A 24,918-nucleotide genomic window follows, 5' to 3' on the forward strand; every position below is an offset into this window, starting at 1 on the left:
GTTTAACTTTTAGGTTGCCCCGTGTGGAGTCAGGACTGTGGACTCGATCCTCGTGGGTCCCTTCCAACTCAGGATATTCTATGATTCTGTGCTTATACCATCAGGAACAGCGAATTAAAAATATACCGATAAAAGCATTTTGTCATATAGTCTATTCATGTATTCTGCGTGGCTGTCCAGAACAGCAGAAAAGATGCCGCTCTTGCAAAGACAAAAAAGCAGAACAAAAGCTTAGGCATAAAAACCATAATGCTTAATTTGAAGCATCATTTAAAATGCCATACACTAAGTCACTACTGCTTATGGTCAAAATAGCAATAATGGGCTGGATTTGATGCACACCACAAACGCTTCCTAACTGGAACAAATGCATCCAAGTAACAGAAAATTCAGAAGCAATGTAAAAGAGATACTTTGTGCTATGAACCACAACATACCAGGTCACCGAAATACTTGACATTACAAAACTGTTGTATAATTTTAAGACTAACATTCATGGCACACATATTTTAAGTTGAAAAATTCCATAAAAAACATCTTAAAACAGGACAACAAAAACCTGTTTATAAATAAAACATTTTAGTAAGTTAAAAAAATATGACTAAAAGTCCAAGACATTTTTTTTCCCTTCTTATCACACTCCTACATTTCCATTCAAGCAGCTGACATTGATTTTTCCCATTTGTGCATAGTGCCACATAATTCTGCTGGATGGAATCCTGTCAGATGGAATCCTGTTTTGCATCACATAACTGAATGCATAAAAGGTCAGGAACACGTTAAAGACATGGCAACATAATTCCTCTCTTAATAACTTACTTTTCAAAACAACATTAGAATCTAGACATTTCCAGGTTTAAAATTTATTAGCATGATAAGATTACTTAAGGTCAATTTCTTTTCTTTCCCAGCAACAGAAATTTACTTTTGAAAATTTCTGAAGTGTTGCTCACTTATAGATGTTCGCTTTCATCACCACCCTATTACAGATGCTATTCTTTAACGTAGCATAACATGCACATAACTTGTACATAATAATAAGATGGAAATGCCTTCCTCTACATCTGCTGCTCCCATTTAGATACTTTACTAAACATTACTAGAGAAACTAAAGCTCACAGACATGCAGTTTATAAGTGCGTTTTTATGTAAGATGAGAAACAAATGGACATTAATCCTGCCAAGATATTGCCAAGCTGAGTTTGCTGCCAGAAGATTTCCCAACACTATAACTAGAAAAATCTGTAATGTTCTTTTGCACGCTCCAAACTCATCTCCGATTGCAACAACCTGCTTTAATGCGGTATAAATCAATTTTAACATCTGTTTGAAAGACCTGATTAAGGCTTAATGACATTCTCTTTGTCTTGTAATTTAGGCTATATATATATATATTATTAATTAAGAGCAGACTGAATTTTAGAGTGAAAACAAGCAATGTAATTCAGGAATTTGCATGTTGGTCCACCATACACAGAAGATTTATGTACCTTATGAAGTTACATGACATTCGCTTTATATTCCTAAGAAGTTATGTGAATCAAAAAGCATTTGAGAGATGTTAGTACTACTACACTCTAAAGTTCCCTTAAATATGTTCTGCTGCTTACCTTTCCCCTCGCTACATAAGGCCTATAGCTTAGGAGTACCAGAAGGCCCGTAAACACAGGTTTTCTCCACTGCCATTTACAGTCCCCTGGTTACCCAAGAAGAGCTACCGCTGGAGTGAAGAAGCTCTGCACAATCTGCATCTCCCTCCGGAGGTCTGGAGTGCATTCAACAGCCTGTCTAGGCCATTCCAACAAGCACAGTCTTAGGGCAGCTGCTTCAGCATCTCCTTGCCCTGCAGAGACTTTAGTATGTATATAGAGCACCATGAAGAGGGCAAAATACTGTATTAACCTACAAACAGATTTCTGCAGTGAGCACTGTACCTAATACACTTAGTCATTAACCAGTTCACATTTCAAAGGAGGACTTCTGCTCTGAAAAGGAAGCACCTCCTGTTCTGTTGAAAATAATTTTGGCTCAGAAATGAAGAGATCAAACTTGACAAAGAAATGTTAAGGTACCCTGAAAAAAAGAAAAAGAGGAGTAGGAAGGGAAAAAAAAAAAAAAAGGGAAGAAAATTATTTTACACACAGAGGTGCAAGATCCTATTCAGAAAGCAGCTACTCAGAGGCTCAAACATTAGGATAACTCCTAATCACCTACCATTTGGTAACTTTTGAATGAACAGAATAGCTACCACATTCTCTATATAAATCATTCAAATGTATGATGAAAAGCAACTTTTCTTTAACAGACTTATCATATCAGCAATAAAGAAAATATGCCATGATTTAGATCACCTGTGATCGTGCTTCTTGAAATCACTCAAATTATAATCATTATACTTGGCTTAATCAAACATTAATTACACCAGGTAAAGAGACTTTGCAGTACAGAAATTAAAAGCAGAAAGCTGTTTTAAAGCGAGGGTGATAACACTTAAGTCAAACTCTCACCAATGAATCTTCTAAGTAAGCTGTAACTCCAAATTCAGCTAACATACTTTGCCTTCAAAAAGAATGTAGTAATTTTGGGGTCATACAAGTGATACTACTTACTTGGAGAATCAGGTTTGCATAATGACACTCAACTATGGCTTTAGAGATACCATTTTAAAAACTTGTACATGTGTTTTCTCATCATGTATAAAGAACACTGGAAAAGTGTATTTAACTCAAATAAACAAAAAAGAAAAAAGGAATGTCAAGTTCCAGTAAATTTAAAGAACTCTACAGCTTCCATGTTAACATGCCTAACTTATGAATCTTTTCAAAAAAATTTTTAGCATCTGTCAATGTTCTGTCATCAATCCATTTATTTCCTAACTGAAAAGAGTGAACAAAAAAATAGCAACGTGCTCACCACCAATTTCCCCGCCACCTTTAGGTCACACACACAAAAAGTAAGTATATGCCACTTTTGGAGATGTTTAGCTCTGGAGGAAAAGTAGGTTATTTTCATAGTAGAACCTGACCACAGCTTTTACACGACGAGCATAATATTGCTCCTGTAAGAAGTGACATTCAAAGCATTTTCTAAAGATATGGAATTTACATATTGAAATAACTTGTGTTCAAAACACTGCAGCTAATGACTTTGTGGACAACATTTATTAACATAAGTACCTTGCTGCTGTTCTTCCTCTTCTTCACTAGATGAAGCCAAATAAGCTTGAAAATCCATGTCAAGAAGTTCTTCTTTTTTAAAAGTTCTGTTAAGTGACATTACTCGTTCATGATCTGTCTCATCCCATGTGATGTTTACCTTAAAAACAGGAATGACACTTGTAGAAGCTGAAACACTAAAATTAAACATTTCAACTCTGTATTTTTAGGGAAAATTATTTGATACCTTCCATTTAAGAAGCAATGTAAACCTGTTGCTAGTGTTTTCTACAACAGTTAGCTATAATAACCATTTACTGAAATAAATGTAATTACAACTTTTTGGAATGTGTTCTACAATGAGTTTCAAGGAGTTTTAACTACATGAAAGAATGAAGTCTCCTCATGCACTGAAGGGTATGGTAACGGCGGGTCACACAACACGACATCTCTGCAAGCCACACTTCTCTGCAAGCATCAGCAGATGCTGGTGTTGAAGCAGCCACCAACTCCTCTCCTTTCCTCTTCCGGCAGCAACTCATTCCTGGAATCACGCATGGATTGCAATGGGGACAACGAAAGTGTTTGTGCAACTGCACCTTCAACCGGAAGGTGAAACAGAGCTCACTGAAAAATGATCCAGCAGAAATGACTTATTTCTCAACTAATCACTTCTCCAATCCGGTTCCCTTCATGGCCAGATGGAAGTTTTGGCTGTCACATAAGACTGTAGGAATGAATAGCTACAAGGAGGGGAAGCAACTGTTTAAGCCTGGCACTACCACCAAAAGGCTCTTATTAAGCTACACACAAACACCCATTTTAGGCAAATTGGAAGATTTAACTGTGAGTAACAAAGTAATTCCATGTGCAAATTGTAATAGAAGTATAATGAGGTCTAGTATTTAATTTGTAACAAAGAAGCCAAATCTCTTTTAAAATCCAAAACTCAAGCTTATTTATGGGGTTGCAACTCGTGGCTCCGTAACATGCTTACATCTTTTAATATGTTTGATGTCTTCATTTTGAAATGGTTAAGATAATCAGGATCTTTTCCCCACTACTTATATAATTTACAAGCTGACAATAAAACTAAACAAATTAGAAAAACATTACAAAAACATTTTAAAGATACCTTTGAGGTTCCCATAGCAGCAGATGTGAAATACTTTGGCTTATATACAGCTACGCTCACTTCTGAGGCTTCATCTTTTGGCTTATCGTCAAATGTAACGTTATCTGGAATAAATCTTAAAGGCAAATAAAACATGTTATTATTCAAATACACTGGGAAATTTCATAGTATAAACAGTCTAAGCTTTTCATGAGTATGGTACATCAGCGCAAAAGAATTTGCTAAAATAAAAAGTTGGTAACCCTGAAAGGAAACAAAACAAATGGACAAGTACTCCACACCTGTAAGATTAACTGTCTGGCTTCTGCACAGCTATCCCACAGGTTCTCGATGTATAACACCACCATGTTGGGGACGTAAACTAAACTTTCAGTCTGGTATTAGCAGGGCCAGCCATGGCTTTTGGGGTGTTTTTGTTTGTTTTAAGAATCATCTTTTCAGAAAGCTTAATATTAAAAATTCAAAAGAAAAAAGTGAATAAAACAGAATTTGGAAACAGATAAAGGAAAAATTTCAAAACATTTTAAGAAAGCCTGGCACATCTTTAACATTACCATTAGTAGGGAAAAAAAATGTTAAAAGGAACGAAGTCATGTGTAACAACAGAAGAAATTAGATAAAAAACAACCCTTTGTACACTACATGAGCAATTACTTGGGCTTTTTTTTTTTTAAAACCATTGCAAATGTCATCTGATGAGTACTATTCAACATTAAAATTTAACAAAGGAGAACATTAGGAAGAGCACTGGAGAATTTTAAACAGCTGTGTCTGTTGTAAAACATTATCTTTCTACATTTAAAAGCATGAAAAGTTACATGTTCATTTGGCAGAGATCATCTGCTCCAAAACAGTTCAAAGCAAATGAACTAAGTTCCTCTAGAAAATGATCCAAAGCAAAAAACTTATCTTTCACTGCCTTCCAAGAGTGCCCGTAACACAGGCCCCAGCAAAGCCAGCTTCTGTCAAAACTTACTATGATTTAGTAACTTCTCTTCTGCTCAGACTAGAAGGCTTTTTGTAACAAAAGGAAATAGTAACAATAAAGCTAAACTGTAATTTAGAAGTCTGTCTTTCCTAAACACGACTTTTGAAATATTAGAGCTTCCAGCTCATTCATAGGGGCTAGCATAGTAATCTACTGCAGCTTCATGACAATAGCAGCAATATTCTTGCCCTGTGGTAAGGAATTCTGAAGAAGAGCCACTTCTGGAGCCTTGGGGAAAGGAAAAAAAAAAAAAAAAAGAAGAAAAAAAGCAGCAGTATGTTGTTTTGTTTCCTAAATCTTACCGCTTTACTTAATTGTACCAAAAGATTGAAGATGCAACCACAACATTTTACCTGACTTCTCTGAGAATAATCTCTCTATGCAGAAATCCTCTCAAACTTTCCATATTCCAGTAAAAATGCTCAGAAAGAAAAAAGAATCAAAGCAAAACCTGACAACTCACTGGATGCCTAATTTATTTACATATCTCATTTTGGTTACAGAATAAAGACAATACAGTTTACTCCAAATTATTTTAAATTGGCTTTAATTCTCCCTCCCCTCCCCGGCCCAACATGTAAAAAAGTCACCGCTGGAGTTACCTCAGGTCTATAAAAGAACAGCTACTTTCAAATTCCAGTCCATCGCATTCCTCATAAATTTTATTGGCTGTTTCAGGAGAATCACATTCTACAACTGCATAGAAGTATTTCAGTCGCTTAAATTGATACTCCCGCAATTTTTCCCTATAAAGCCTGCAAGAGTGGAAAACACCACAATCAAGTGAGTTGGCTTTAACAACTTTTCCTTTGCAAAATATTTTAATTCAACTCATTAAAAATATGCACCATTCAAACATTCCCCTGATCTTGTAAGATTAGATGTTAAACAGCATGAAGTTCCACCAGTATCTATTCACTTTTACTCAAGACTAATTTACACAGTTTTATTAAGTGTACACTTCCTGTATCTGACCTTGTTTCCCACGGGCATTGTAAGGTCAGAATCCCTGTGCAGGGCATAGAGTAGCATCTCTGTATGCCTCTGTGCAGGCCACAGAAAGTAGTGTTTAATTGTTCCTATCAAGTTGTTTGCAATTACCCTGGCTCTTAACAAGGCTGATGAAAAGGATGTTCAGACATAAATAAGGGTATGTGTTAAGAACATAAGAGAAGCTGGGAGACCGTGTGGACAGGATTGCAGATCCTCATGCTAGAGACAGGCAGTGTAACAGTGATAAATAAGAAAGCGATGCAGGTGAGGAAAGGAATCGGGATATCAACTTGGCTAGCACAGGTGGTGGTGGTGTCATAAAAGATGACAACAAGAGAAAAAGAAAAGCAGAAAAGAGATTGAGAAGTGGATGAATTGGTGGAAGGATGCAGGAGAGAGATCGCAGGGCTGAGGTCCTGTCCCGTGAATTTGAAGGGTATCACTGAGGTATCTCAGGGATACCTGAATTTCTCTGTTGTATTCCAGATGCTCTAGAACCCACTGAGCAGTAAATCTAATGCTTCAGGATGCACCTTCATGCACACAGTGAAGCTGACTTCAGAATGCACTGCAAGTTCAGCATACACTTCCCTGATGCACTAGAGACTTTCTTCAAAGGGATCTACACTTATTGTAGAAGCATCCAGATTTTCCAAATATAGGGCAGTCCAGTGGGATGTATTATACAAAAGTGACCCCAGTCAGGCTGCCAAACATCTGGAAATTCTGGAAAAATATAAAAGCAAAACCTGTCAAGTTCCATACAGACAAGATTTTCAAACAGAACAAAAGGGGGGAAAAAAAAAAAGACATGCCTGACGAAGCCTGCACAATGGTAGGCCTGATGAGCTCAGCCTAGTAAGCCAGGGCTGCTGCTGGTGGCATTCAAGAAATGTCAATCTGGGAATTCTTGGCCTAAGTTAAGGTCCCTGTTGATTATGCAGATAAAAATTTTGACAGTAAGCAACAAACGGAGTTTACTGCATGAATGGCAATGTAGAGGAGAAATGCTATATTAAGCTCTCCACACATTTGTTCCACTTATTAGTCCAGCGAGCTACATAATAAAAATTTTGAATTCACTTATCAACAAGCAAATCTTCTCAAGTTTCATCACAACACATTTATTCAGTGCATTGACAATGAACCAGGGCCAAGTGTAAAACATCCCTTGAAAAAGCTATAAAATTAAGGCATCCACAGGAGACTTCCACATATGAACTTCTGGAAACAGAAGCTGATTGGGATTTTCACTGAGAATTAGACATATTATATCTCTCATTTGAAGATAAAGTTAATACCCGTCATTCTCCGTGGTATTCTCTGGAAGATCAAATAGTTCCACAGGTCCTCTTTGTTCTTCCTCTTTCAATCTCTCTTTTCCAAACTCCGAAGGATAAATCTACAAATACAGCAACACAAAAGTAAATTTTTAACTGTAGCGGCATAATGTACACCAACTAAGAAAAAATATCACACCGAGCCTTTTAGACTTTATGGTTTTTATCTAAAATCGGTAAAGGGATCAATTCCATAAACTTTAATACTCTCTTAATTTTAATTTACAGAAAAGACAGTAGAATAAACAATCTGCCTGTTCAGAACGAGAATATTTTGAGACAGATGAAGAACAGGAACCCTGGCTTCGTTCATTTCACTGCAGCCCTTTTCAGAAAGGGGTATTTGACTAACATTTCTCAGAAAGCTGGAGGCAGACACTAAAAATGGAAAAATATAACTTAACTGATCAGAATTCAACCAGTTTATTAATAACTCAAAAGCAGTGAAAAACAAGAAGTGTTCTGCAATGGTAAAAGGGGTTGGAAGGCATTTAGAAATAGCCAGATTTAAGGTTGGATTATCTACCATAAAGACCACTGAAAATTAAACTAGCCAAGGAAATATAGTCTCCCCCTATTAGACTTTGAGAACTTCACTATTAGTCTCAGAAAAACAACACTTAGAACCAACCTCATACACACAAGAGGTTAACAGCTTCAGGATTTGACTCTACGAAATACATTCCCCTTGCTGAAAAGCAGCACATGTTTATTTCTAACTCAGCAAGTTAAATTGCAACCCAGTTTCTCATTTATCATGTTATTATCTCTTTTGGTTCTCCACAGAACTGTCTTACTTTGTCGTAATATTTTGTAGTCCTTTTTTTTTCTAAACAGTAAAAGCCAGTACTTTTAGAAATCAGGTCTTACCTTAACAGAAAATATCGTTCCTCCTTTGGGTGTGAAAGAATTAAATAGAGCCAGCAAATCCTTAGCCTTCAACCTATCCCAATCCATATTACAAACTGCCAATCTACTTGTAATCTGAACGGGGGGGGGGGGGGGGCGGGGGGAAAAAAAAAAAAAAAAAAAAAGACATGAAGTTCATACGTTTAATTCCTGACTGCTATGGGGAATATACAATTCCATAGCAGCTATCCTTGGTAAAAACCAAAGTCAGCAACAAACTCTACTGAAAAAATAAAAGCATTCTTCTCAAGACTTTGTACCACTTAAACTAGCAAAGGTCAGAAGCAGCAATCACCAGAGCAGATAAAAAGGGCATAAATAGTGAAGCACCACAGAATGGATTGCACTAATCACAGATTTAGGACTGCAGTTATAACATCAGCACTTAGGATTTTGTTATCATCATATGGTTAGTCACAATAGCAACTAGAATCCTAGTACTGTAACAGCACTAGAGTACTGTGATTTCTTATACACTAATTGTGCTCAGTTTTAAAGTCCTACTTCACTGTCTAATGATTTCTTAATTTCTTAAAACACAAGTTAAAAAATTAAATTAAAAAAAGTGAAAAAAAATCAGTAGCGAACAAAAGCAGTACTACTAGAATTCTGGAATTTCTGAAAAGCTCAATTCTGTGTGTTCTTTTACTTATAGATAGCGTATCTATCTACAGGTAAGCTGCTGCTTAGAGAGAAAAGGAGGCAGCAGTGAAAGCTGCAAGTCTCTCGTTCTCAGCCAATTTCATCATCACATGCATTCTGTAACTAAAAGGCTGAAAAACCTTTATAAAAAATACTTTCAAAAAATATTTCTTAGATGAAGGTCTATAATGAACTCACAACACTGTACGTTTCTGAGTTTGTCATGCAGCAACTTTTCACATGCAGAAGTATTGTTACCTCATCTGCACGAGGGGCATCTTTATCTAGCTCGCGCCATGAATGCTCTATCTCTGGCTCCTTTGGAAATATGTCATTTAAATCCTCGTCATCCTCTGAGCTCGTTTCAATGTTCCCTATGCCTCTAGCTAGATCAGGCCCACTATCACTTTCTTCATCATCTTCTGAATCACTGTCATCTTCGCTTGTTTCCCCATCATCTTCTGGCTTCAAAACATCCTCACTTGTTTCCCTGTCATCTTCTGGCTCCTCTTCTTCTGATTCTGCACACTCAAAATCGTCACTTGCAGACATTTCTTCCTCTAATTGGCTTTTACTGATGTCACGTTGATCATAGGTGTCTGTGCATACAGTAACTGAAAGATAAACATCAGGCATCTATTTTTATGCTGTAATTACATATGATCCTTCACAAAGAGGAAAAAAACTCAGATTACAAAACCGCTGAAATGCATAATGATGCAGGAAAAAGTTACATCAAGGAAGTGCAAACATAAATTATCAGTATCGGCTCTTCAGCTCGTCTAATCTATTGCTCTGTAGGCCTACAATTGTATCATCAATCTCAAACTCTGAGAAAATATTATTCTGTTATTCTATTTATATGTATAGAATCAATAGGTAGAAATTAGATTTCAATAACGTAGGCTATATACACCGACAAGCAATATAAAGAAAGTTTTTCTTCCAGTCACCTGTTCTCTCTAATGCCATCTTATATTAACGGCTTGGTGCTGCCACTCTTACACGTTCACTCACCAAGTGCAGACCTTATATTTGATATTCAGTTTGATAAATAAGGTATATGCTACTATACATTTTACTTTTCTAACCACACTAAGCAACAATTTCAGCTCCAACAATTAAAAGGACATGGATGTTCACAATCTTACTGAAGAACCAGCACTGATTCTGTAAAGAGCTGACCATCTCTGGTCCTTCAGCAACACTCAATCCAAGTCAGTCAGCTATTTTATGACTGATCTTGCAAAAGATCTTCCATGGATAAAACAAAAGCAACAACATTCAAGTAAACATAGCTGAATTCTGCTTGTTATTTGAACAACTAACCTGATTCTTTTATTTTTCCTCCTAGGGAAGAGTCCCTCCTGAGAGCATTAACTGATTTAGTACCACTGAGTTGTGATGACTTTTGCTTGTTTTGAATTGCAATTGATCTTCCTCCTGATGCATCTCTTTGCTTGTTTTCCCTTTCATGTAAAAGGCCCTTGTTTCCCCGAGAGCAATCAATTTCTGTTGCAGTTTTCTTAGAGTCCTCTTTCAAGTTGAATTTAGATGTAATTTTTTGTCCTTCATTTTTAAGGTCACCTCGTTTTGTCACCACTTCACATGTTTGGTCCACCCCTTGTTTGTTTATTTTGCTCTCCTCCTTAGGGAGGCCATCGGCCAGTAGTTTTGCAGAATCCGCTTCTCCTTTAGGTTTGGCTTTTTTTTTCTTTTTTTTCTTTTTTTCCTTTTCAGTATGTTCATTTTCTGAAAGATCAGAGTCAGACTCTGACAGGGCGTAAAATTTCCTGAGGTTCTCTGTAGAAGTATAGTGAACAGGGCGACCTCTTTTATCCACTGTATATTTCAGCTTAAACTTCTTGTCATGGAACATAGCTCGGAATCGTTTGTCAATCTTAACTTTACGTTCTTTTTCGGGCATCTCCCAAAACCTGGGATCCCTAGTAACGCAGCTAAACCGCCCATCGCTCAGTATTTCCTCTTGGGATGACATTTTTGGTGCTGTTGAAGACTTGGACATCTGCAATATGGGAAAAAAACCAAAGCACTTCTGATTAAAAAACCCAATTACCATAGATTTACATACATAATTGAAAAAAAATTACAGAATTAAGCAAAGTTAGATTTCTAACCTATACCTGAAAAGGTCTTTCCAAAAGCACATTCGGCAATTTAAATAAGCCACAAGTAATCCTGTAACTACCGCAGTTTTGACCATGCATCTTAGCTTCCTCTGATAAAGAATATACAGCTATAAAAACCATACCGGCTGCAGGTACAGCCTTAAATGACCCCCTATCAATCCCGAACACGACCTCAAACAGTTTCACTGTCAGCCAGACCCTCAGGCTCGTGTTTCCCATAGGATTAGGGTACTGCACGCTTTAAAGCACCAGTGAGGAACGAAATCAGCAAAAGCACGAGTGCTTTGCCGAGCTCAGGCCCGCGCCACCGGCAGCTCGGGCGCAGGCAGAGACGCAGCGGCAGCACCCGAGCCTTCTCCCCCGCCCGCTGCCTCGCCGACCCCAGCGACAGACGAGGCCCCACGAAGGCGCCCCAGCGAGAGGCCCCGCTCGCACCGCCCGGCCGGCCCGAGCCCACCAACCGTTAACGGTTGCTGCTACGGTTGCTGTTGTTGCTGCTGCTCGCTCCTTCTTCTTCTTCTTCTTCTTCTTCTTCTTCCTCCTCCTCCTCCTCCTTTCTCCTCGCCGCCCGGCCGCACTCCCTCACGCGGCGGCCCACCACCCCCCTCCGTCACGCGCCGACGCAGCCACTTCCGGCGGCGCTACGGCAGCCGCGGCAGGACAAACCGCTCCCAACCAATCAGGCGGCGCGACCGGCGGGAAGGCTGGCGGCGGGGCGGCAGCGCGCATGCGCGGAGGGGGCCGAGGGCAAGCCGGGCGGCTGCGGGGCGGGATTTTCCCGCGCATGCGCCGGGCGCGCGGCTGAGGCCATGGGGGCTGCGGCCGTTGGAGGCGCTGCGGCGGCCGTTGGGGCGCGAGCCCTGAGGGGGCCCGGGCGCCCGGTGCTGCGGGCGGGGGGCGGAGGCTGTCGCTGGCTCTGGGCGCCGTCGGGACCGGCCGCGGCCGCCGCTTCTCCTCCCACCGGCGCGTCCTCGGCTTCGGGCGCGCTGAGCCCCTTCGACCGGCGGCTGAAGCGGAAGCAGAAGAACTGGGCGGCGCTGCAGGCCGAGCCCGCCAAGTGCGACTACCTGCGGGAGGAGGTGGGGGCGGCGGCCGGCGGCCCGGGGCGGCCCCCTCGGCAAGGTGGGGGAGGCGTCAGCCAGGCGCCGAGGGGACGGGACGGGGCTGCCCCGCGGCGCTGACCGGCGGGCTTTCCCCCTAGGTCGGCGGCAGGATAGCGGACAGGGTGTTTGACATCACCAGGTAAGCCTCGCCGCCGGGGAAAGCTGTGAAGTAACAAGTGATAGGACGAGAGGAAATGGCCTTAAGCTGTGTCAGGGGAGGTTTAGATGGGATATTAGGAAAAATTTCTTCACGGAAAGGGTAGTCAAGCATTGGAACAGGCTGCCCAGAGAGGTGGTGGAGTCACCATCCCTGGAAGTGTTCAGAAAACAGGCAGATGTAGCGCTCTGGGACATGGTTTAGGGGACATGGTGGTGTTGGGTTGACAGTTGGACTGATGATCTTAGAGGTCCTTTCCAATCTTAATGATTCCTAGTTTTCACTTTCATTAAAAAATAATCCAGCCACCAAACCAGGAAACATGAAATTACCAATCAACCCTTAATTGGTTTAGTGGTGGACTTGGTAGTGTTAGGTTAATGGTTGGACTGGATGACCTTCAAGGTCTTTTCCAAGCTAAATGACTCTCAGTGGGGCTCCGCTCCCTGCCCCGCACACTGCCCTGCAGCTGCTGGGGTGCAGGCAGGGGACCTGATCCTCGGGAAGAAACGCTGCCTTGTCAGCGCCTTTCTCTGTGCTTTCTCGTAGTGGTAACCGCAGCAGCGTGCTCGATGGGTTTAGTTCGAAAAGGTGTTGGGAAACAAGCAGACAAAACTTAACGTAGGCTAAAACTTAAAATAGCTTAAGTCTTGATTATGTTTTATGTTGCTAAACTTATCCTTTAGAACATTTCCTCTCGCTTTGGATGTTGGCTCTGGAAGAGGTTACATAGCTCAACATTTAACCAAGGTACTGTCTCTTCATACTTCAAAGTGTTTAAAATACAGGTGTATTTATTCCTCTGTTTTCAGATAGGGCTCTATTGTAACTTAAAACAATCCTCTGAATCTTGATGAGCTAACTTCTTTTTTTTTTTTTCCTCTCATATCTGTAGCTACAGTCCAAAGATGTGTGTTATGCAGTCTGTTATATTGTCACCAAAGACTAGACAGATAGTAGTGCAAGGCAAGCTATCTGTTGTATGACAGGTAACCTTTAGTATTGAGTAGGGAGGTGCATATTTTTCGATCAATATTTGTTGGATGCACTTAGTTATTAAAGAGAAGTATCATTATGGAGACTTCTAAAGGGTGAGCAGTTTACCCCTGCTGAACGGTGTTGTAAGTAAAGGTACTTCAGTGGCTCTTAATCCATGGTTTATATCTGACTGAACTTACATGTAAAAATGCAGAATGTGTTTTTTGTTTTACCTCAGCTGTTCTCTGTGGGAGCAATTATTATGTTGGGGGGAAAAATGCTTTCTGCTTTACGTAAAGTTTTATCAAAGAGATTTATTAGAGTGATTCCTTCTAACTTCTTATAAATATGTGTAAGCGTTCCAAAAAATGGCTAATGTGAACTTGTAAGACAACTTAAATATTTCATAGACTATTAAAATTTTTTTTCAGGAAACCATTGAAAAACTTATTCAAGTTGATATTGCAGAGAATGCTTTAGTAAGTAGCTTTCTGAATGCTCATGTGCTTCAATTCCATAATACGGGAAAGCAAAAGAAGTGAGTTTCTGATGTTGTTTTTCTTCTAACCCAACATTAGAAGAATGCTGTAGAATCTGAAATCCCTACGGTCAAGGTTGTAGCTGATGAGGAATTCCTTCCTTTCAAAGAAGATACGTTTGATCTTGTTATTAGCAGCTTAAGGTATGTGATAATCATTTATTTACATTTTATTTTTTAGCTAAAGATGCAAAATAATGTTCTTTTCAGAGTAACTTTAAGGAAGAAAAAAGAGAACTACTAATGGTCCATTAAACAGCAATAAGAAATGTACTTGCATAGTTAATATTAGTGTACATTCGGAAAATCTGCTGTCCTGGTGGCTCTTACTGGTTTGTTTGTTTTTCCTTCAGAACACATATAGCTTCTTTCTTTCCTGCGTTTTGACAAACTAGTCTCCAGGACTTCCACCTTCTCAGCTTCAGGAAAAAAAGAAAAAAAATCCAAACAGCTATTCATACAAACTTTTTTATTTAGTACCACTTTTAGGGCAGGCATTTCAGAACTTTTGCAGTTTGAGAAACTAGTTCGTTGGTCTGGCTTCTGAAACGTACTTAGGTAATGTAACAATTATTTGCATTTCCTAAATTTTATTTAATATACAATTATAAAATGTACGCTTCTGTTATTTCAGTTTGCATTGGGTGAATGACCTTCCTAAAGCTTTTAGAGAGGTAAGAAACTGGTTTTTAATACTAAAAATCAACACTTGCCATTAATTGCATTCAGAGCACTCTGTATTTCCAGGTCATCTTTAAATAAGGGGTATAGAAATAGCTCGTGTTGCACACAAGTATTTTTTATTGGAAAACTGAAACTGTTACTGAAAAAAAATCTGATTCAGGGTTATTTCAGCTCCTTCCTGCAAGTGAAAACCTTTTTTCAAATCAGCTAACTTGGGAGCAAGAGCAAGGAATATTTTAACTAGTTTGTTGTGTTTTCATTTATTTCAAATTGGTCATTTGTTATAGTGCTATTCTATCACCTGCTAGTATGAATAGGAGTACCCTGCTGTTATGGAAATAATAAAAATAGAAATTGGAATGCATTCAGTACTTCAAGACATTTTCTCTGGAATTTAAGTATTTTATGGAGTGTCAAATATTTTTACCTCCACGGTAAAAGTAACTGACTCATTATAATGTCCCACAAAGGGGAGGGAACTGGGGTTCTTGGCCAACTTTTATCGTAAATGCTCATTTCCTACTTCGGGATTACTGGCTTTAACTAACGGAAACTGCCTTAAAGGCTTCTTTATTAGCATGGAAAAGGTAGCTTGATCAATACTTAATTAAAAACCTGTTTAAAAGGCTTTTGTTTCAAGTTAGTAAGGTAAACTGTAGCTTTTGCTGTCTTGTTAGCCTGATTAGGTAATATGGCTCTTCTGGATATCTAAACCAGGGATCATTGCCAATTCTTAAGGGAAAAAGAAAGTATGAATTTGTTGGCTTTCTCAGTAAGAAGGGGGCTAGAACTTGGTAGACAAGAAAGCAGTTTGTCAACCTCTGCGTTTGAGTCATGATATTGCTATTCTGGCTAGTTAAAAATAAGCAGGGGTAGACATAATAAGAGTTGCATTACTCTGTTGTGCATTCAGAAGTGCAATGATCACTATAGGAAACTAAGGCCTCCATTTCTCTTAAATCAAGCCATTAAAGAGTATTTTTGCTGCCCTCATCTGAGAAACTAAAAGTAAGCAGAAAGTGTCTTAATCTACCTTATTTTCAGAAGTAAATTGGGGATATTGTTTTAGGAGTATCCCATTGAAAATAGTTTTACCCTAGATTTCCACAGTGCCTTTTGCGTTTCCTGACTCTTAAGTGTAATTTCTGGGGATGCGCTCTTTCTTAAGAACAAATAGTTTCTTTTTCAGACAGATTATTTAGTTGCAGTGTTACCAAAAGCTTTGGTGAAGCTTGCCTGTCAGAATACAGTCAATGTTAAAAACCTATTACAACTATTAAAATGATTTCTTTTAAGTTCATTTAAAAAAAAGGTCCTGAGAACTTCTTAGTTACATAGGCTTAATAACAAAAAAACTTTTTTTTTTCCTGTGTTGTAGATTCACCAAGTGCTTAAGCCAGATGGAGTATTCATTGGTGCCATGCTGGGAGGAGACACTCTGTATGAGCTTCGCTGCTCTTTGCAGCTAGCAGAATTGGAGAGGGAAGGGGGATTTTCTCCTCACGTATCACCGTTCACTGCTGTCTCTGATTTGGGACATCTGCTGTCGAGAGCTGGCTTTAACACCCTGACTGTGGTAATTTTAAATAACAGAACAATCAGGCAGAACAATCCAGAACATCAGAGCTGCTGGTAGATAAAAAATACTGTTTACGAATGTATTAGTAATGTACCGCTTCCTTCTGCATGTTGTGCACCTTGCTGAATAAGTTTCTGAAGTAGCCTGGACTGCCTCTGCTCTCGGCTTCAGTGTGATTAATGAAACCAACTGAAGTGTATCTTTGGCTAGTGGCCTAGTAGAATTTGGATGGTCTTCTTGGAGAAATGTCAGAGTATGTTAGACCTGCTTGAAAAAACTTTAGACACTCTTGCTGTTTCTTTTAAAACCAAGAAGAAAATGGCATTTCAATTAAAATTTAATTGCATTTGGGCTACTAAACAGAACTTTTTAGAAATGTTAAGACAGTATATTCTTCTGAGAAATACGCAGCTTGAACAGAAATAGCAGATGAATAATCCATTAGCAGCTCTGAAGGCTAGCATAATGCTACTGTTCTAGCTTGATATGCTCTAAAACTAAGCTTCTCAATTCTCTTAGGATACTGATGAAATTCAAGTCAACTACCCAGGGTTGTTTGAGGTTATGGAAGACTTGCAAGGCAAGTATATACTTTGTGGAAACATCAATGTTTTCTATGCCAGTGATGCAGACACAGAAGAGTTTCACTGTGTTCCTTAACTCCAAATCATAGAATAGTTTGGGTTGGAAGGGACCTTTAAAGGTCATCTAGCCCAACCCCCCTGCAATGAGCAGGGACAGCTTCAACTAGACCAGGTTGCTCAGAGCCCCGTCCAGCCTGACCTTGAATGTTTCCAGGGATGGGGCATCTACCACCTCTCTGGGCAACCTGTTCCAGTGTTTTACCATCCTCATCATAAAAAATTTCTTCCTTTAAAAAAAAAAAAACTTACTGTAACAGTGGGAGCATTACTTTTTTTTCCTGATCTCTAGTGAGTCAGGAGACTATGCCTATTGGCAGATTTGTGTTGGGAAGCAGAAGTCAAAGATTTGCTACTTTGTGGCCTGCTATGAATCTTCTGCTTCCCTTGTATTCCCATTCTTTGTGAGCCTGTTCAGTGTAAGCTGCTGAAAAGCCCTGAAAGGGAGACAGAAACATATATCCTACATACTAACTTTTCCTGCGAGCCTCCCTAATTATCAGGACATTCAGGAAATTGCTTTGGAATGAGAATAAATAGAACCTCAAATTGGAGTCTGCTGAGGAAGCAAAAAACAATTGTGATGCTTAACAATTGAGTTAGTATTCTGATTGCATTTGTCATGGATTGTAAAGTAGTCATTCATACGCAGTCAGTTGTTACCTACAGAGCAATTCAGTGCATCTTCTTACACTGGATCAGCTGCTGTTGTTTAGAGTAATTCCTTAATGGAAATAAAACTTCCATTCTCTGCAGAAACATTCAGATGTAGTAAGTGATTAAAGAGATTAGAATTGTGGTTATTTTATTTCTTATTAAAAATCTCTTGGGATACTCATTTTGATGCTTATCTGTTCAAAAAATGTTTGAGTTGTGTGTCTGAATAAACACATTGTACTCATGCTTAAAACAAATTATACTAGAAAACCTAAATGTTTGCAGATTCAGGCTGAAGAAGTAATAATTTGAAATCATTCCTAGCAATACAAACTGTAAATTGCAAAGCATTGGCATTAAAAGGCTTTGATTCTTGTAGGTAAGAAACTTGCCTAATTATTTGCAGTGTGTTGTTCTCTCTTACAGCAAGATTCAGAGGATTCTGTACTTATTTTGGTTTAGTAAAGATCTGTCATTAGTGCATGACACTTAACTCATGGTATATGCTGTATCTTCTTTTTCTTAAAGCTAAACCATATTTTTAGGTATGGGGGAAAGTAATTGCTCTTGGAATAGAAAACCGCTGCTACACAGGGAGACAATGTTGGCAGCTGCTGCAATATATCGAGGTAAGTATTTGGGAGATAAAGAGTTAATCTGAAATGACTTTAAGAACATATTTTCTATGTCTTTTTCTCTGACTTCTGTGTAAAAACAAACAAACAAAACCTCCACCACCCAAAAACCCCCACCATTTTGGTACAGAACAAAATATCATTACCATACAGATATTTTTAACCTTAATTGTAGTGACAGGTTTTGAACCATGTCAATGCACCAGTATGAGATATTTCTATTGTCCCAAGTCTTTCACCAAGAGTCATTATGATGAATATGTCATACTTAGTTCTAATGTTCTGAGAACTAAGTATTTCTTAGAACTGACATTCTGTGTACCTTTTCTTTTCCTCTCCCTTCCTGCCCTGACAGAAATGTATGGAAATAGCGATGGCTCAGTGCCTGCCACGTTTCAGATCTACTACATGATTGGCTGGAAGTTCCATGAATCACAGGTAACATGAAACTGAACTATTTTCTGTTTGAAGGTACTTTTTAAATTACTGGTGCTTTAAAAGCTTTTTACAAAATATTTTCACTTAAAATTAGCCCTATATATAAAAAAAATTTTTTTTTTTTTTCTTCTTTTATTTCTTAGGCAAGACCAGCGCAGAGAGGTTCTGCAACAGTTTCATTTGGAGATCTGGCAAAAATAGGTGGAATTCTTTCAAGAGGAAAGAAATAGTTCTTCATCAGAAATAATAGTTTTGAAGCTTCTATAAAACTTCTCACTGCAGATAGTCTTCACTTGTGTTTATTTTGTGACGATACTCTGAAATAATAATCTGCACGCAGCAGGGTTTTTTGGGTTTTTACTGCCTATGCTACATCATCAGCTGTGTAAAATGGTGTTCATTTTTTTTCTAGAGAAATATTTGAGCAGTATTCTAAGTGACTACGTGCTCTCCCAACTTTTGATTAAATTACTATTCTCAAATGTAACGCCTCTTCAAGCCCCAAAGCTAGAAATGTTTCTGAACACAAATAGTAGAGCTCAGCCATAAAGTTGGATGCTTCATTGTAGCTCTAACAGAATGTATGTATCGTGATTTGACTTAATTTACTGAAAGGGCTAGCAAGCAGAAAAGTCACTAGCATTTGGATGGATGTGTATGTTTCAAATTAGTTCATTAGCTTAGAACTGGCATTCTCTGGAGTTGTTACTGTTTTGGAGTTCCATGGCTTTTTTTACCTGTTTTATGTCATAGCATTTGAAAAATTAATGATGATACTTTTCTAAATAGTAGTAAAAAATGACATTTACATGTTACTTTCTGCTTTTCTATTATCAGTGGCGGAAAAACGTGGAGTATACTCTTTTCTCCTTAGCTATGACATGGAGCTATGACGTTTTTTGTATGTAACTGCGTTACCAGACACTGATATTAGTTACAAATATCGCCCATTAACCTGAGGTGTTTAGAAAAAATATCTACCCAGAGATTTCACTTGATTGTATTACTGATAGCGAATGGTAGAAAAGAAAAGCATGAAGAATATATAATCAGGTATACCATTCAGTCAGTTTTCTCCTTGTGTCTAGGTGTCAATACTGGTGAAATGAAATCTTCTCTAGGCTTGTTTTAAGATTATCCAGCAGGTGGAGTTTGACAGAATGGTGTGGCACAGACCAAATAGGCAAGGTAGGCAGAAGCCTTCATATTCTGTCAAGGATTACTGAATTATGATTCAAAGACTAGCACAGATATTGAAGTTACCTCCTACTGCTTAACAATGTTCAATTTTCAAAATAACAGAAGTGCTGTTTAAAAAATAAACTATTCATGCAGTATTCCGCTGGCTAGAAGATCAATTTAAGGGCCTAATTTGGGGCTTTATTTTACCTACCAGGCTTTGACTTTGAAAAAGAAATGGGCAGAGAAGGTACAAAACATCATGATAAGGAGGGTAGGAAAATTCTGTCCTGCTTTTGCTTACAAGCCTAACCCATAGTTATTCAAAGGAAATGAGTTCATCTTTCATTTTCCTTAGAAAAGAACCCTCCTGGAAAAAGAGGAAGAGGCTGTAAGTGGACTGATAACCTTTATAGCCATCTTAAGACTAAATCTAAAACAAGAGCTTGCTTCTCTGAAAGCCTGCTTTTTTTTTTTTTTTTTTTTTTTTAAATAGTGCATCAATGGACTTGATACAAGATGCTGCATCTCTACAGATCTTCTCTGGCTTAAATAAAATGCACTTATTTCAAGGGGAAGCTTTCCAGTTTCCTAGATGTAGGTTTCTATGAAATTACGTGTCAGATGACTGTAACTTTATGCATTTTTGCTTTAGTAGGTTAATTTGTAGTCACTTGAGCTGGTGGTTGTGACTCAGATGTGTTAAGGGAATGAGGAGGTGGTATGTGCTGGGTAAATGTTAACTAGAGAAGTGCTCCTACTGTGCTTGCTTGAAGCACTCAGTTAAGTTACAGAATAAAGGAAGGATTTCCAGTTCTTTGATTCCATATTCCAGGGATGGAATATGTAAACAGTAAAGTAGGTAAGAATGTGGTTTGGTAATGGGGAAATGTACCTTCTGAACAGGGAGAAATAGAAGAGTAGTTTTGTTCCTAGCACTTGGTGGGGGGGGACCAAAACATTTAGATACTCTGTTAACTTGGAAGAGGGCTATGGAGTAGTAGAAGTGAGGAGTAATAAATATGGCATTGGAGCAGCGTTGGTTGGAATTAGGGGGCATGCAACTGACAGCTAAGGTGTTCATTTCCCTGGCTGCCTATATTTGAATAACTGCCTTTTATGTGTCTTTTTAACTGCAATTATTTTTTTTTTTCCCTGTAGTATTTCTTCTTGGAATTCTAGGTTGCTCTGGTTTCCGCTAGTCACTTTCTTTGCATGGTACTTGAATGAATAGCTTTGAAAACAGTTTACTATGAACACATTTTTGTCACATAGGCTCTGTAATATTTTAATTCTCTTTTTCAGATTGAAGTCTTTATGGCTTTCTAAAAGAGTAATGAAGAAAAATGTGGTTGCCAGTTGCTAGTCTAGAAATTATTTTTAAGTGCAAGTTAAAAATCAGCTTTTGAAGAGTAAGTAACTTCTAAAAAGTAGTTGCTAAGGTGACATAATGTCTCTTGTAAGCTTAGTTGGTTTTAAAAATCTTTATGCATAATACAGAATGTTTTTTCTCCTGATTACAGAAGAATGGAAAAAGAATTCTGGGAGATTGTTATTTTGACTAATCAAAAGTTAGGAGCTCACAAATAAGAAAAAGCTTAGAAGCAGTACATTTACACTTAATGAACGTTAGTATTTTTGAGCCTCAAAAAGGTTCTGAGTCACAGATCAGTTTGCATGCTTGTTCAGTGTCTTTGATTACAAGATCTGTCAATGCATAGTTTTATGCAAGTCTGCTTAAGATACAGGGATGGTAATGAGGCTCTACATTTTGTAACCCAGGCATTAGATTTTGCCAGTCTTATGGTTTCAAAAGACTCTGAGAATTTGTGAAGTTAAAATGTGGGAAAGGATTCTTGATTACCTCTAATTTATAAAAATGTCATCAGCAGAAGTACAGAAGTGAACCATACAATATGAAATTTAACTGTATTTTTTTACTCTGCCTAAAGAAGAAATAAATATGAATGACACTTTTTCCAGTGTTTTCTAGAAGTAGGCTAAAACTAAACTTTGTCAGTTGCGGGGGGAGAAACATGCCATCTTTCATATGGTGTTTAATTGGAATTTCCTGATGCAAAGATCTCATCTAGTGGATTCAATTCATTAGAACATCATGTTCAAGAAGCCACATTAAGAAAGTTAGCATATATGTTAAACCTTTTAAATTTTAAATTTTCATTTGCCTAACCCAAGAACGTAATAGCCACTTTTGGAAGACATGATCTATTTTGGTCGAGGTTTTGGAGCCATAATTTTGGGCGAGTACAGTTACTGTAGTAGTTGGATTGGAATCAGTCAGAGTACTGAAGCAAATGTGACCTGTATAGGTAGCTGGTTGATTTCCTGAATATCTCAGGTGCCCTCAGGTGAAGGAAAAGTAAAAAGAGAATAAAGAAAAAGAAAAACACGAGACAGTTAAATTTTAGCCAAAGGCTGCGTATCGGTGTGAGGTAGGAAACGCTGAAGAGAGTGCATGTGCTTGTTGTAGGGGAAAACAACTTGTGGCTTAAATCAAGTTAGAATTAAAGTGGTTTGTTGATCTAATAATAGCTTGTAATTTACTGTTAGTGCATGAACTATACTTGCAGGATTAATAGCAGCAATATAACAGATAAATGACTCTACAAAATTACAAATTACAATGATTTGCAAAACCTTAGTAAACACCTTCAGATATCTAAATGCCCTTTTACAGCAATCCCCCACAAGTTTGCAGTTACGTGTTCACCTCTATGCTTTTAACAGGAGGTTTGTATTATAAGAGCCCACCCTTCTAGGAGTATTATCGTATTTATACACATCTCTGGAGACGTGGATGCTGTAGCTGCACGCTACCTGCGCTGTTCCCTGTGCTCCACTAACGCACCCCCCTGTTGGGATAGCACCCCAGGAGGTGATGTGCAGACGCCCCAGGAGTGGTCAGTGCTTCTTGCGCCCTGTACTGTCAGCCCACTGGCAGGCACGCAGGCTACTCCTGGCTGCTGGGGAGGGCGCTCCTTCAGGCCTCAGCAGAGCTTGAGATGCCAGGAGGGCATCTTCTCCACGTCAGACCAGTTTTGACTGCTTCTTTCTTCTCACTGTTAGAAATGTTAGTGCTTTTGATACTTGATTTTAGGCTGACTTTTTTCCTACCCAAGGTCTCTTGGTAACTGCCTGGTTACTGCTTAACGTGGCTGGTGGTTGTCTTCATTTTCAGTCTTACCAGACTTTGAGCAAACACCTGCTCAGTTCTGGATATTCTGTTCACACACATTACGTTTGTATTTCTATCTTGGCAGCTGATGTTTTCCAGTCTTTTTTTGCCAAGAGGAGGCTGTGTGGATTTCCCCCACGATTTGAGCTGTTTCTTGGGGTACAAGGTACATTTATAAAGTACGAGACTACGTCCTTCTTGGAAGAAATGTTTCTGTTTGGAACCTTACGTTGGAGCAGTGGTGACAAACGCTGGGGAATCTTACTTGGCCTCAAAGCAGTCATGATAGGCCGGAATGTATCACAATATAGCAATTTTCTAATGATGATGCGTAAAACAAGGAAGCTTCATTTTTGCTGCTCTAATGAATCCCAATTCATGCATTTGTTTTTCTGCATTCTGTAGAGATTCCTTACACTTTGTACAAGTAGAACTGCAACTTGAAGTTGGGATCTGCACGTTATGTGTGACTTCTGATCATTGACCTATTCTTTTAATATTGCACCCAGAGTTTGTGTGAGTACACTAAGAAAACAAAGAATAAAACTATCCTTGTGCATAGATGTATTTACTATGAAATTTCCATACTTCTGATCAAATATAATACCTGGTTTCATAGATGGCAAAACTACAGGGACAGAAACACGTTGGATACATTATTGCTGTATATAATACCACCTTTTTAGCCAAATGAGCAACCTAAAAAAAGTGACTGTTTTACTCAGTACACGCATTAAGATTAGAGCTTCAAACCATGTCAATTAAACTTTTTACTTCTACAGTGAAGTACCCTAATATTAAGAAATCACTTATTCTATGGAGATACTATCCAAAATTAACAATTTACTGAGGGAATCTAATGGGTAACAGGTCTAATAATTAGTAACTTCAAATTTATGTTCATACTGGAATTGCTGCACTGTTTTCTACCTGAACTGTTCCACTGATGGATGCATGTAATGCCCCTTTTTTAATTCCTCCGTCATCTCATCTCTACAAAGTATGTACTGCTTTAGCATGTAGGTGGCAGGAGCATCCATTCTTACCAAAAGCTACTTGAGGGATGTTGTTAAGTCTCCCGCTGCTTTTCTACTGTGTATTCTATTTTTCTTTCTGTGAAGGTCTGTCAGTTTGTTCAAGTTCTAGGATTATTCACTGCTTTAATTTGATGCAGAACTTACTGACATTTGATACAGGAGTTCTGATGTTATTTCCTAATAACAGAGTTGCTTTCACTTTTGTACTTTATGGGAATTACATTTTTAATTACCACTTTAGATCTGATGACTGTATTCCAAGTCAGTGCCTTTCCTGAGTCAACAGCAGAATGCCCAGACTTCCAGGAGTAATATTGCTGTTCTCGGGCAACAGCTGTAGCAAGATTTAGTTGGTAAGCTAATGCTGAACTTCATAGGTAGCCAGGTTCAAAATACAAATCAAGTCATAGCTCGGTATCCAAGTAACATGCATTTGCATAGCATCCCATCTATGTCTGATGTTTTGCCTGTGAATTTCTGTAGTTACCTATAGTTGCTTCTGGAATTCCAAAAAATAGCAGAGATGTAGCTACTGCCAAGAGATTTTGTTAGTCACATCTCAAACAAAGCATTCCTTAGAATATTTTGCCTACAGGAGTCAACTTAGAAGGCATTCTCAGGAGGAGCTGTGGTGCTGTCACAGCGTTGTTCAGTCAACAGACGTAGAGCACTTGTTTGATGCATGCATGACTGATCTTCGATTACCACCTCTCACAAAACAAACTAAAACATCTGTTTTATTTATATGTGAGCTTTCCAAATAGTAGCTTACAGGTTTGGTTTG

The 24,918-nt window shown here is 38.6% G+C and overlaps 2 protein-coding genes across 3 annotated transcripts in view; one reads left to right on the top strand and one right to left on the bottom strand.

Annotated features, from left to right (window-relative positions):
* The window catches only part of ESF1 (ESF1 nucleolar pre-rRNA processing protein), a 33,161-nt gene extending 21,349 nt beyond the window's left edge, over nucleotides 1–11,812 (bottom strand). The window contains exons 1-8 of the mRNA XM_075707877.1: nucleotides 11,774–11,812; nucleotides 10,492–11,188; nucleotides 9,421–9,776; nucleotides 8,482–8,595; nucleotides 7,573–7,673; nucleotides 5,881–6,033; nucleotides 4,291–4,405; nucleotides 3,177–3,315 (exon numbers count right to left, since the gene is read on the bottom strand). Coding sequence (XP_075563992.1) covers nucleotides 3,177–3,315; nucleotides 4,291–4,405; nucleotides 5,881–6,033; nucleotides 7,573–7,673; nucleotides 8,482–8,595; nucleotides 9,421–9,776; nucleotides 10,492–11,188 — 1,675 coding nt within the window. The 5' untranslated portion in view covers nucleotides 11,774–11,812. The remainder of the gene's footprint in view (nucleotides 1–3,176; nucleotides 3,316–4,290; nucleotides 4,406–5,880; nucleotides 6,034–7,572; nucleotides 7,674–8,481; nucleotides 8,596–9,420; nucleotides 9,777–10,491; nucleotides 11,189–11,773) is intronic.
* Nucleotides 11,813–12,121: 309 nt separating this feature from the next.
* On the top strand, nucleotides 12,122–19,066 carry NDUFAF5 (NADH:ubiquinone oxidoreductase complex assembly factor 5). 2 transcript variants are annotated; one of them, XM_075707375.1, is made up of 11 exons: nucleotides 12,122–12,391; nucleotides 12,514–12,554; nucleotides 13,259–13,322; nucleotides 13,982–14,029; nucleotides 14,129–14,232; nucleotides 14,723–14,762; nucleotides 16,151–16,348; nucleotides 16,871–16,931; nucleotides 18,195–18,278; nucleotides 18,640–18,722; nucleotides 18,866–19,066. In XM_075707375.1, exons 1-11 carry the CDS (start codon nucleotides 12,122–12,124, stop codon nucleotides 18,950–18,952), a joined length of 1,080 nt encoding a protein of 359 aa, XP_075563490.1. In that variant the 3' UTR covers nucleotides 18,953–19,066. The 2 variants fall into 2 exon arrangements, with proteins under 2 accessions (XP_075563490.1, XP_075563491.1); XM_075707376.1 differs by lacking the exons at nucleotides 12,122–12,391; nucleotides 12,514–12,554; nucleotides 13,259–13,322; nucleotides 13,982–14,029; nucleotides 14,723–14,762 and having other exon boundaries at nucleotides 14,197–14,232.
* Nucleotides 19,067–24,918: the final 5,852 nt, after the last annotated feature.

This window comes from Pelecanus crispus, chromosome 3 (genome assembly GCF_030463565.1).
Source record: "Pelecanus crispus isolate bPelCri1 chromosome 3, bPelCri1.pri, whole genome shotgun sequence".
In the NCBI taxonomy this organism is placed as follows: Eukaryota; Metazoa; Chordata; class Aves; order Pelecaniformes; family Pelecanidae; genus Pelecanus; species Pelecanus crispus.

Coding starts and splice junctions, on each gene's coding strand:
- NDUFAF5 (XM_075707375.1), top strand. CDS start 12,122: ATGGGGGCTGCGGCCGTTGGAGGCGCTGCGGCGGCCGTTGGGGCGCGA. Junction 14,030..14,128: donor ATATTGCAGAGAATGCTTTA/GTAAGTAGCTTT, acceptor ACCCAACATTAG/AAGAATGCTGTAGAATCTGA. Junction 16,349..16,870: donor GCTTTAACACCCTGACTGTG/GTAATTTTAAAT, acceptor CAATTCTCTTAG/GATACTGATGAAATTCAAGT.